Source organism: Arachis ipaensis, chromosome B09 (genome assembly GCF_000816755.2).
Source record: "Arachis ipaensis cultivar K30076 chromosome B09, Araip1.1, whole genome shotgun sequence".
In the NCBI taxonomy this organism is placed as follows: Eukaryota; Viridiplantae; Streptophyta; class Magnoliopsida; order Fabales; family Fabaceae; genus Arachis; species Arachis ipaensis.
Window position 1 is genome coordinate 81,989,671 of NC_029793.2, and position 14,143 is coordinate 82,003,813.

Here is a 14,143-nt window from a genome sequence, read left to right on the forward strand (position 1 = left end):
TTGCATGAATTGCTCATGTAATACTCGTCACTGAGCCCATGTGGGATGAGAATATTGACACACAAGCAATGATAAATGAATGCTGATTTATGCCTTGATTTCAGGTAAATATGTTGGAAATCGGCCGATAAAATTAAGCAAGAGTAAGTGGAAGGAGAGAACAGATTTCGAGGCCCTGGAAAAACAGAAGGTATGCATTTGATTTGTCACTTGAGAGTTTGCACTTATTTCAACCCGTTGTGTGTCCAACGTTTCCTTTATTTTGTTTGCATGGCAGAGCCAAACTCACAAGAAACCGAAGCTTCCCAGGAAGGGTGTTCTTCACAAGTGAGCTAAGGCCCGAATCTGTAAATGAATCAAGCTGAGTCAAGTAGAACACTCTGTATTGGAAGCGCATGCTTCACTGAATTTTAATGTATCCAAACCCAAAGTAAATAAATCTTTACCTTATCTGAGATGTTTGTCTAGTGATTTTTCCCCCCCTTTCAGAATCTACCCGTTTCCTTTTAAAACGTATTTGTAATGCCGTAACTCCTAACCGCACCTGATTTCTTGTTTATGTTCCCGGAATATCTGGTGGTCATTTAAAAAAAAAAAATGCATATTAGAATATGATGGATAGAGTTCGACTTATCATCGTTGACTGCTTCCATACTGCGGAATAAAAGAAACGAACAAATGAACAATAAACATCAAACCGTAGCACAATTTAGAAGAGAGTATTTGCCTATCGGAAAAATGATATTTTACCAACGAAATACTGCATTTGTCAAGTGCCAACAACTATACGTATACATAAAATAATGTACAAAGTCTGAACTTCCCTTTTTCCTTCCCTTCTTCGACTTCTATAACACTGGCACGCCTTATTTTCTTCCGTTCCATGTACTCACTTTTCAGCTCTCAAATTTCAAATTTCATTATCGAAATCACTCCCTCTCAAATCATCCTTACTTTTCACTCATCACTCCTATTGCCTCTTGAATTTCACTCCCCATCCCTCTATTCTCCTGATAAATCTACATTTCATGGTATTTATTTGTTTTGATTGGGTGAATTTTATTGACTTCTCTTACATTTATTCACTAAAATAGCAGGGTTTTATAGATTCTTCCTAAATTGTGTCTAAAAGTGAAAACATGCTTTTTAGGTTCTTAATTTGCTAAATTTGATTTACTTTGATTATGTTCGATGCCTTGAAATGTTTGTTGAGTGATTTTAAGTTTACAAGGCAAGTATGGATTAACGGAGTGAGGAGAAAGCATGTAAAAGTGAAGCATTCATGAAAAAATAGAGTTGGGAGAATTTTACGACCATGCGTAGGCACAAGCATTCATGCGTATGCACAATTGCAATTTTTACAGCCATGCGTACACACAGGAATTGATGCGTACGCACGATTGCATTTTTATTAGCATGGTCAGGCATGCGTACCCACAAATGCAATCGCGTGACTACATTAAATGCAACATGTGGGTCAAGATTTTTAGCCTTTCAAAGTTCAATCCAACTCATTTCTGAAGCTATTTGAAGCCAAATTTAAGAAGGATGAAGGGAGAGCAATTAGTTTTAGTTTAGGAACATGTTTTATGTCATATTCTAGAGAGTGCAGCTGTCTCTTCTCTCTAGAATTAGGGTAGATTTAAGTTAAATTTCTATTAGATTTAGGTTTTAATTCTTGTTTTGATCTAGTTTCAGCTACTTTTCCTTGTTGAATTGTCTTAATTTTCTTAGTTCTCTTGTTAATTTCTCTATTTTGTTACTTCTAGTTTTATGAACTCATGTTAATTTGATTCTCTTTAATGCAATTTATGTTTTCATGATCATTGTTGCTTTCTTTAATTTTAGTTATTGTTATCTTGTAATTGTTAGTCTTAGATTTTATTAATTCTTATTATTTTACCATGCTTTCATTTTATGCCTTCCAAGTATTTGATAAAATGTTTGGTTGGATTTTAGAGTAGAATTTTGTATTCTTGACTTGGGTTGGTAACTTGAAGACTCTTGAATTATCAAAATCTAGCGTTGTTTGGTAATTGAAGGTTGCTAGTTAGCTTGAACTCCACTAAACCGAGTCCTTCACTAGGAATTGACTAGGACTTGTGGATTAAAGTTAATTTTGCTCACTTGACTTTCCTTCAATTGTTAGAGGATAACTAAGTGAGAGCAAGCTATATTTACCATCACGATTGAGGACGATAATGAGGATAGGAATTCCAATTCTCAACCTTTGCTAAGACCTTTCTTAGTTAGTGTCTTTAATTGTCTTAGTTCAATTTACATTTCTTGCTCATCATTCCAAAACCCCAAAAATAACTCACAACAATAACATGCACACTTCCCTGCAGTTCCTTGAGAGATGACCCGATGTTTAAATACTCTCGATTTTTATTGGTTTGCACTTGTGACAAACAAATCAAACTTTGATTGAGGGTTGATTGTTGGTTTGGAGCTATACTTCGACGAGATTATTTTGTGAAAATTCCTAACTGACAATTTTCTTACGTCAAGTTTTTGGCGCTATTGCCGGGGAATTGAAAACGTGCGATTGTTATTGGTTATTGTATATATGTGGATTTTGTGAATGTGTTTGCCTTTTGCTTCTTTGTTAGTTTTTGCTAGTTGTAGGAGTTTGATTTCTTTCTTTCTTATTTGCTTTTTTTTTTATTTTCTCTGTTCACTATGAATTCTCACTCTTTTGGCTATGAGTTTGGTTACAACTATCTTGTAGAAAATGAGAGCTTCAATGATGGTATGAGCTGTGATTGGAAATCAATCGAGGGAGGAGTCGCATTCTTATGAACGGACCTCATGGTATCCATACCAATTTCGTCCATCCAACAATGATCATAATCCACCCCATAGTGCACACCAATATGAACCTATTCCGCAACATTGTTCTCAACCTCCTTACTCACAAGCCCCATATCACCAAACACTTCTATATTCCTAGCCCATATCCACCATACCAACAACCATATGAGCCATATGAACCATACTTAGAGCCACCACAATTCCAACATCAATACTCCCAAGAACCACCACCTCTATATACACCACCTCCATATTCTCACCAATATGAACCACCTCCCTATTATGAACTCTTTCTCCCAAACAATGAACCCTCCTATCCACCCCAACACCTAACGGATGACACTCTCATTTCAATTCTTTAAGAGCAAAGGGAGCTTTATACTATTCTTCAAGAGGTAATAACCAATATAGTCTCCCAACGCTTAGACACTCAAAGCACTCCCATGAATACATGTGGAGAATCAATTGAAGAGCGTAGCATGAAAGAGAGACTGGAAACTCAAGTGGAGAATGAGGAGTGGGCTTTTGTATTGGAATAAGTGGAGAAAGCCGAAATTGTTGAAGATGAAGAAGTGGTTGAAGACTTAGGTGAAGTTGAGAATGAGGTGGATTCCAAGCTTGAGGACACTTCCACACCAATTAATGTTGTTGATGATTTTGTGGAAGTTGTAGAACCTTCTTCCATTGAGCTTGAAATTGATGTTGATGGGGATAGTGCACAACCTCCAAGACATTGTGAATGATGAAATATTAGAAGGAGTTAAGCAAGAAGCAAGCCCCTCTATTGAAGATGATTCCACACCAACTTATGTGCTAGTTGAGATTGTTGAACCTTCCTTATTGTGTTGTGAAATTGATGATAAGGAGGACCGTACACAACCTCTAACACATGACTTGAGCAATGAGAAATGTATAGAAGAAGTCAGTGAATAAGAAATCGTAATTGAAGAAGCATGTCAAGGGGTGGTAGCTATCAAAGAGGAGTCAAAGGGAGTTCCAATCACTTTGCCAAAGCCGGTTGGAGCCTCTCTCACTAAGCAACTGTCCATCATATCATTTGAGTGGGTAAAATTTATATCTCTTAGCTTTATTGTCCCACTTGAATATGGTTTGCTTGAAATAGATGGTCAACTTAAAGCTCTTTATGGATTAAAGAGTAAGAGAGAGTTGTGTAGTGGCTGGCAAAATAATGTTAGGCTCATTAAAGTTGAACCCTCAAGGCTTAGGTCGCATGGTTGGAGGAATGCTAAATTGTATGAGTCTAGGAGGATGATTTGGTGTTTGAACGAGAATTCTATATGCTTGCCACCCGATTGGAATTGTAATGATCAACAAGAAGAAAGGGTGTTGACAAACAAGGTTTGGGTCCCCGGAATACAATGTAAGAATCAACAACTTTGGGGTCTTGTTACTTGCTTGAGATTTCTTGGAAGCTTGGTGCGCCTAGTTTGGAATCCCGGAGGCTATTGAAAGTGTAAACATTGGTGGGGATCCAAGAAAGAATTCAAGCACTAGCCACCTTGACAAGAACCCCATCAATTGTCAAACTTAAGGACAATAACCAAAAGTGCTAAGTGGGAGACACCCTACTATGGTAAAACCTTTCGACTTCCCTTCTTTATTTCATTTTTGTAAATATGTCTCTTAAGTGTTGAATTGATTTGATAGATTTTAGTTTGATTGGAATAGTTGAATAAATTTGTGGATGTTAGAAATCTAGCCAATTTTTGGATTTTGATTTGTTTTAGAATGTGCATAGTTGCATGGTAGAATTGCATAGTTTTTGGACTTTGATTTTGGATCAGGGATTTTGATTTTTAATTGCATAGTTGAATCTAGTTGAGAAGTTGTGTTTAATTTTTAAGTTTTGTTATGTTAAAAAAAAAACCATGCATACGCATGCTCAATGGTGCGTACGCATAACACCAAAATTGAACCATCTTGCATGTGCAGCCACTTGCCGCGTATGCGACCGGGCCAAACAGAAGCTACCACCCACGTACCAATTGCTCACGTACGCGGCCTTATTCTCTGCATCCTAATTCGTGCGTACGCATGCTCAGTGGTGCGTACGTACAAACCTTTTCTTCTCTCTTTTTCTTTTCTTCGCTCTTCTTTTCTATTCTTTCCCTCCTTTAACCACCATCTTCCACCACCATTCATCATCTACCACCATTTACATTAGTTAGTTAGTTAGTTTGATTTTTGTTTTAGTTGATTAACTTGTTAGTATAGGTTAGTTAGGTGAAAGGTGTTGGACTATTAATTTGATTTGCTATTTGTTGCTGCTGAATTATTCATTGTTGGATTGTGATACTTTGTTGCTTGGCACCAAATTCTACATTCTTAATTTTGCACATGCCAAGTACTTATGACATTATCTTCAAGAATGTTTTTGGATTTCTAGATTGCATGTTGTAGCTAGCTGGTGCACAAAATTGTGATCCCTGGTAATGGCTCCAAAAACTTGGTGCTCTAGTCTTAATTCAGAATTCGTCACAATTTCGATACAACTAACCAGCAAGTGCACTGGGTCGTCCAAGTAATAAAACCTTACGTGAGTAAGGGTAGATCCTACGGAGATTGTTGGTATGAAGCAAGCTATGGTCATCTTGTAAATCTCAGTCAGGCGGATATTGAATGGTTATGGAGTTTTCGAATAATAATAGTAAATAAAACATAAAATAGGATAGAGATACTTATGTAATTCATTGGTGAGAATTTCAGATAAGCGTATAGAGATGCTTTCGTTCCTCTGAACCTCTGCTTTTCTGCTGTCTTCATCCAATCAGTCCTACTCCTTTCTATGGTAAGCTGTATGTTAGGCATCACCGTTGTCAATGGCTACATCCTGTCCTCTCAGTGAAAATGGTCCAATGCGTGGCCAGCCCTCCATGATCTAAGAACTAGACGTCCCAAGATGATCCGAAGATGTAAATACAATAGTAAAAAGTCCTATTTATACTAGACTAGCTACTAGGATTTACAGAAGTAAGTAATTGATGCAGAAATTCACTTCCGGGGCCCACTTGGTGTGTGCTTGGGCTGAGCTTGAAGTTTACACGTGCAGAGGCTTCTTTTGGAGTTGAACACCAAGTTGTAATGTGTTTTTGGCGTTCAACTCTGGTTTGTGACGTGTTTCTGGCGTTTAACTCCAGACTGCAGCGTAGAAATGGCGTTCAACGCCCTTTGCGTCGTCTACACTTGGGCAAAGTATAGACTATTATATATTGCTGGAAAGTCCTGTATGTCTACTTTCCAACGCCATTGAGAGAGCACCATTTGGAGTTCTGTAGCTCCAGAAAATCCACTTTGAGTGCAGGGAGGTCAGAATCCAACAGCATCAGCAGTCCTTCTTCAACCTCTGAATTTGATTTTTGCTCAAGTCTCTCAATTTCAATCAGAAAATACCTGAAATCACAGAAAAACACACAAACTCATAGTAAAGTCCAGAAATGTGAATTTAACATAAAAACTAATAAAAACATCCCTAAAAGTAACTAGATCCTACTAAAAATATACTAAAAACAATGCCAAAAAGCGTATAAATTATCCGCTCATCACTAGCCACCATGTAATTTGAGTTCACTATCCATTATTAGGAAATTGTATGTTGTTGATGCATTTTTTGTTAGGTGATCCTTGTTTATGAATGGTCTTTATTTACGTCACCTAGTTCATGCATTAAGATTGTGGAATTGTGAAATTGGATCGTAAGCTTACCGAGAGACATATTTTTTATCTTTTTAAGCTTTATGGACCATGCTTGTTATGTAATTGATATCACCTTATATCTCTCTTTTCTTAAGTTGCATAGCACTCGTGCTTGCTATATGATTGATCTCACCTTATATCTCTCTGTTAGCACCCATATTTTCCGCTTTATGTCAATTAGGTGATGCAAAAATCAAATTCAAAGTGTGTCATTATTTGATGTACGAGTTCCATATTTCATTTATTTCATTGAATTCTCTTGCACATTAACCAATGTCCATTCAATATCTATTTCACAATTGCTTGATTATTGCTTGAGTGCTTTCATGCTTCTTTATTGCTTGTTTGTTTATCTTAAGGTACAAGTTTTCTTTGAAGTATCTCAAGTACACTAAAATGAGTGAAGTACATACTTCTTTTGTGTAGTTGTGACATATCTTTTAAATTCTAGTGTGTGAGTTCTAGACCGTGAGCAACTTAGAATTCACTCACTATTTTCATCTATGTCATACATTGATGCATTCACTTCATTTTAGTGATTCTTACCTCATTCTGACAATCTATTCTTCCTTGCTTTTGCATTTACTTGTCTTACTATCTTGTTTTCTATATTTTAGTATGATTAACCATAAGCAAAAAGGAAAGCAGAAGAAAGGTCACGTAGTAGCCGGTTAATCCACTAGCTGAAGGTGGCAATCCGTGTAGTCGCCGTACCCCCCTTGCTCAACTTTGAATGTACTGAGGACGGTGCTAACTTTTAAATGTAGGGAGGTCGTCTGACCAATCGGCCAATTTTTAGGTGAAAAATTATAATCTAAATGATAAGTGGATATCTTATACACTTTTCATAGCATTTTCATAGCGTTTTTAGTTAGATTTTATTAATTTTATTATGTTTTAGTATGTTTTAGTGAAAAATTTCATATTTGGATGCTACTTTGAATTTTTGTATTTTTTCTATGATTTTAGGTGATTTTTGGGCGAAATTAGCAAGATTGGCAAAGTCTTGTTCAGAGATGAAGAAAGGATAGTAGATCCTGTCAAATCCTGACCTTCATGCATTCTAACGAGCACATATTGAGCTCCAGAGATCTAATTGACGCGTTCTCAATGGAATTGGAAAGCTAACTTTCAGAGCTTTCCAGCAATATATAAGAGTCTATACTTCTCTTCCAGATCACTGCCCCTAATTGGCGTTGAACGTCCACATCTGAGTTCAACGCCCAAGAAGGATCAAAGCCCAGCATTGAATGCCCAAGACTGGCGTACAACGCCACCAAGGGACCAAGGGAGCACGCACTCACCCCCTAACTAGCATTCAACGCCCATACTGCAAGTTGAACGCCAGGCATGGACGAAGCACAAGACCAAAGTGGGCCCAAAGTGGATTTCAGCACTCTTTAGCTTAATTTCGTTTATCTTTGTATATTTTAATTTTAAATTAACATCTTTTATGTAAGACCCGAGCTTAACTAATCATTTAATTAAGTAATTAATATTGTCCAATTTATATTTTGAAAAGTTAGAGCGAGAATTTGAGGATTTAAATATGATTTTTGGACTAAGTAGGTTTTTCTGAGTTAGAAAATGTGCTTTTTCCGATTCGCGTGCCGTCAGCAGCTACGCGAAGCTCTCGCTGAGCTCGTCAATTCTATCTAAGCCTTGTGGTAAGTTTCTCAAAATTCTTTTTCCCTTATGCTGCCCTAGGATTTCGAGTTTGATGAGTGATGATCTTGAGAAAACTTTGCGATTTTGGATGCTTAGGTTCACCCTAATCCTTGCTTAGCATTGGATTTTTGCTTTCAAAGCTATTGGGAATGGTAAAAGGCATTGAACTCTTGTGAAATTTTATTTATGACAAGCCCTAGGTTGATTTGTGATGGTTTATGCATATATAGCTTGAATATTGTGAGTTCGGGAGCTATTGGAGCTTGTTGGTGCTTGTTGGAGTTATTTTGGAAGCTTGGATTATGGTTGAGAGCTTGATTGTGCTAAATTGGAGTTTTGGTGCATTTATGGAATCGGCCAAGGTATAGTTTCGGTTTTCTCTATGTAGTATATAATATTCATGGACACTTAGGCCAGTGACCTATCGGATAGGGTTGAATTGATATGGTTGTTGATGTTGTGAATGTTGTTAAATAATGATGTTGGGATGTGACGTATGATGAACTTGTATGAATGTGCAATTTTGATCATTAATATGGAGCATGAATGAGTTTAATGATGAAGATTGATATTGATCAAATGGGGATTTGTGAATGTGTTGGTGGGAATATGTTTGATATGTTGTATACTTGATAAGTAAGGTTGAGAATGATGAAGTGTGGTGGAAAATTTGATAGGAATGGTAGATTGTGACCCAAGAGGGTAGATTATGTTCAAAATGGGGGTTTGGTATTGCTTTGGTTGAATGTGGTTTGAAGATTTTGGAAAATTGTGGAAATTGTGATTTTGGTAAAAGGGAAATTTTGGTGAATTTTGTCTGATCATAACTTTTGCCTTGGTCTTCAAAATTGATTGAAACTTATTTAGAATTAAAGTTTATTGAAAACTCTTTGAATCAATATAAAGGTTGTAAAATTTGGAATTTTCTAAAGGAAGTTATGATCAATCAAAGATTGGTGTAAAAATCTGAAATTCTGCAAAGTTGCAGAATTTTGTGATTTCTGGTATGTGCGCTTGCACAACTCTGCAAAAATTTTAACCTATGCACAGGTGATGCACCACTATTTCGGGGTACATTTTGTACTTCATTGAGTGGATTTTATCCACTATTCTCACACTTATTCATAGAAATCACATGTTTTACATTTTCCTTCCTGATTTTGTGCTATGATTGAAAACATGCTTCTTTGACCTTAATTTTGCTATGTTTAATCCTCTCTTATTACCATTTGATGCTTTGATATGTGTGTTAAGTGTTTTCAAGGTTTATAGGGCAGGAATGGCTTAGAGGATGGAAAGGAAGCATGCAAAAGTGGAAGGAATACAAGAAAACTGAAGGAATTGTTAAGCTGTCAGACCTGACCTCTTCGCACTCAATCGATCATATCTTGAGCTACAGAGGTCCAAATGAGGCGGTTTCAGTTGTGTTAGAAAGCTAACATTCGAGGCTTCGAAATGATATATAATTTTCCATAGTTGCCATGCTGTAAAGCAACCCGCACGTGTGGATCACGCGTACGCGTGACCTGGCGAAAGTTCAATCCACGCGTACGCATGACAGAGTGACGTGCTAGACGTATTAGAAATCGCTGGGGGCAATTTCTGGGCTATTTTTGACCCAGATTTCAGCCCAAAACACAAAGATTAGAGGCTACAGAGTGGGGGAATCCATTCACACTTTCACACTTTCCATTATTCACACATTAGTTAGGTTTAGATGTAGTTTCTAGAGAGAGAAAGGCTCTCTCCTCTCTCTAGGTTAGGATTTCTCTTAGTTTTAGGTTTATTTCTTCCCAATTCCAAGTTCAATGTTCCTTTAATTTAGTTTTCTTATACTTTTATTTATTCTATTACTTTAATTTATTATCCTCCCTTATTAATTTATTAATGCAAAGAGTATTTTTCTATTAAATTTTTTTATTTGCTTGATTATCTCAATTCAATTCCAATTATCATGGTTTCGTTCTACTCCCCTTACATGCATGAAAAATTGGCATCCATGTCAATGGAGTAGGCTTCCAACTTGGCTTTGGAGTTGATTAATATTTAGAGACCCTTGAGTTAGAAGGCTCAAGAGTTAATTTGTGATTGGCTCTCTGGCCACTAACGCTAATCCTTCCCAAGGGAGAGGATTAGGACTTGTGAATAGATTTGGCTCCCAACTTGACTTTTTTTTATTTAATAAAGGATAACTAAGTAGAAACAACAACCTATTACTATTAATCTTGAGAAATCCAACAAGGATAGAACTTCCAAATAATCTTCTCCTAGCCAAGGCTTTTTAATTTAATTACATAAAATCTCTTGTTTATTTTCATTGCTTTAATTTATAATCATTTATTTTTCCATTCTCCAACTCTAAAAATTCTCAGAAAAAAACCCATAACCAATAATAACACACTTCCCTGCAATTCCTTGAGAGACGACCCGAGGTTTAAATACTCGGTTTATTTTTATTGGGTTTGCTTAAGTGACAAACAAGTTTTTGTATGAAAGAATTATTGTTAGTTTAGAAAATATACTTGCAACGATAATTTATTTGTGAATTATTTACTAGCAAAAATCCGTTCAGCAAAATTGCGCCGTTGCCGGGGAATTGCAAACGTGTACCTTGTTATTGGTTATTGTAAATATTTTCTTTTTGCTTGTTTGTTAGTTTTTGTTTGTTTAGGACTTAGTTGCTTATTTTTACTAGTTTCTGTTTTTTATTTTCTTTAACTACTATGAATTTTTACCCTTTTGGCTATGAGTTTAGTTCAAATTATGTTGTAGGGAATGGAGGCTACAATGAGAATATGCATCAAGGTTGGAACAATCAAGGTTGGGAGGAGCCACAAGGATTTGATCAACCCTCTTGGCAACAACTTCCACCAACATACCATGACCAAGAGCCATTCCAAGAGGCATACCAAGATAATGGCTATGGTGAGCACTCTTTTGATTATCAACAACCACCACCATACGCCTATGAACCTCCTCCTCAACATAGTTTTGAACCCCCATACTCACAAGCCCCTTACCACCAGACACCCCCATATGACCCTAATCCTTACCCACCATACCAAGAGCCTTACGAGCCATACTTAGAACCACCACCTCAATATACACCATCTCCATATCCTTATCAAGATGAACCACCTTCCTATCATGAACCCTTTCTCCCAACAAATGAACCCTCCTATCCACCCCAACCTCCTTTGGATAACAACACTCTTAGTGCTATTCACCAAAGACAAAAGACCATTTAGAACACACTTAACTCTACCTTAAACGGTATGACCTCTACTTTATAAGCTCTCGCCTCACAGATTGGATCATTGAATACCCCCAACAATCGACCATCAAGCTCTAGTACACTTCCTTTTCAACCACATAATGATCTCTCCATCCCATCACCACCCTCCATGGAAGAGCACCCACATCCATCAATCCAAGAGTAACATGATCCCAACTATGTTATTGACATAGAACAAGAGAGAAGGGATCATCTTAGCGAATTCATACTTCATAAGAAGCTAGAGGAGGCCCTACAGGTGAAGGTAGTAGAGACCCTTGAAGGCGAAGGAGTGGTTGAAGAATTAGTGAAGGAAGACATCAAGGAGGAGTTTGATTTTGTATTAGAGCAAGTGGAGAAAGCCGAAATTATCACAGAAGAGGAAGTGGTTGAAGACTTGGGAGATGCGGAACCTCCATGGGAAAGTCCAGTCATAGAGCCTCTTCCAAGGTGTTTAATGTTGATGTTGAGGAGGGTGTACAACCTCCAAGACATATCATGGTTGAAGACTTTGCAGAGGTTGATCAAGAGATGGAGATTAAAGAAGAAGAAGCACAGCCTCCCATGCCCTTGGTAGGCAATGAAGAAGAGATTGAATTGGAAGAAAGCTACCAAGAGGAAGCGGTTGAAGTTGAAAAGGCTTGCAAAGAGGTGGAAGTTGTCAGGGAAGAGCTCAAGGGAATGGAGCTGGAAATCACCTTGCCAAAGTTGTTGGAGACCTCTCCCCCAAAGCCATCACTATCCATTACTTCATTCAAGTGGGTAAATCTTTCATTTCTAAACTTAATTAGCCCACTTGAGTATACTTTGCTTGAGACGGATGGGCAACTTAGAGCTCTTTGTAGCTTTAAGAGTAAGAGGAAGATGGTTAATGGTGGGAGTTGTCATGAAAGGTTCAATATGGTTGCACGCTCCAAGTTGAAGTGCAAGGATTGATGTAGAGCTCGATTGAATGGGTCTAGGAAGTTGTTTGGGTACTCCATTGAGAATTCAGATTGCTTGCCACCCGGTTGGAACATTGATGATTGATGAGCGGATAATTTATACGCTTTTTGGCATTATTTTTAGTATGTTTTTAGTAGGATCTAGTTACTTTTAGGGATGTTTTCATTAGTTTTTATGTTAAATTCACATTTCTGGACTTTACTATGAGTTTGTGTGTTTTTCTGTGATTTCAGGTATTTTCTGGCTGAAATTGAGGGACTTGAGCAGAAATCAGATTCAGAGGTTAAAGAAGGACTGCTGATGCTGTTGGATTCTGACCTCCCTGCACTAAAAATGGATTTTCTTGAGCTACAGAACTCGAAATGGCGCGCTTCTAATTGCGTTGAAAATTAGACATCCAGGGCTTTCCAGCAATATATAATAGTCTATACTTTGGCCAAGAATAGATGACGCAAACTGGCGTTCAACGCCAGCTCTCTGCCCAATTCTGGCGTCCAGCGCCAGAAAAGGATCCAAAACCAGAGTTGAACGCCAGAAATGGATCAAAACCTGGCGTTCAACTCCACAAATGGCCTCTGCACGTGAAAAGCTAAAGCTCAGCCCAAGCACACACCAAGTGGGCCCCGGAAGTGGATTTATGCATCAATTACTTACTCATGTAAACCCTAGTAGCTAGTTTATTATAAATAGGACATTTTACTAGTCTTTTTGACCATCTTTGGTCTCAGTTTTTAATCCATTGTTCATCTTAGGAGACTATTGATCACGTTTTAGGGGGCTAGCCATCTCGGCCATGCCTGGACCTTTCACTTATGTATTTTCAACGGTAGAGTTTCTACACTCCATAGATTAAGGTGTGGAGCTCTGCTGTTCCTCAAAGATTAATGCAAAGTACTACTGTTTTCTATTCAATTCATCTTGTTTCGCTTCCAAGATATTCATTCATACTTCAATCTGAATGTGATGAACGTGACAATCATCATCATTCCCTATGAACGCGTGCCTGACAACCACTTCCGTTCTACCTTCGACTGAATGAGTATCTCTTAGATCTCCTAACCAGAATCTTCGTGGTGTAAGCTAGAATGATGGTGGCATTCAAGAGAATCCGGAAAGTCTAAACCTTGTCTGTGGTATTCCGAGTAGGATTCAATAAATGAATGACTGTGACGAGCTCCTAACTCGCGATTGCAGGGCGTTAGTGACAGACGCAAAAGGATAGTAAATCCTATTCCAGCATGATCGAGAACCGACAGATGAATAGCCGTGCCGTGACAGGGTGCGTTGACCATTTTCACTAAGAGAATAAGATGAAGCCATTGACAAGGGTGATACCTCCAGACGGTTAGCCGTGCCGTGACAGGGCATTGGATCATTTTCCCGAGAGATGACCGAAAGTAGCCATTGACAGTGGTGATGTATCACATAAAGCCAGCCATGGAAAGGAGTAAGACTGATTGGATGAAGATAGCAGGAAAGCAGAGGTTCAGAGGAACGAAAGCATCTCCATTCGCTTATCTGAAATTCTCACCAATGAATTCTATAAGTATTTCTATCCCTATTCTATTAATTATTATTCGAAAACACCATTATCAATTTATATCTGCCTAACTGAGATTAGCAAGGTGACCATAGCTTGCTTCATACCAACAATCTCCGTGGGATTCGACCCTTACTCACGTAAGGTATTACTTGGACGACCCAGTGCACTTGCTGGTTAGTTACACG

The 14,143-nt window shown here is 37.8% G+C and overlaps 1 protein-coding gene across 1 annotated transcript in view; it reads left to right on the forward strand.

Moving 5' to 3' along the window:
- The window catches only part of LOC107618484 (RNA-binding protein 42-like), a 6,549-nt gene extending 5,963 nt beyond the window's left edge, over positions 1-586 (forward strand). The window contains 2 exon segments of the mRNA XM_016320578.2: positions 105-190; positions 278-586. Coding sequence (XP_016176064.2) covers positions 105-190; positions 278-331 — 140 coding nt within the window. The 3' untranslated portion in view covers positions 332-586.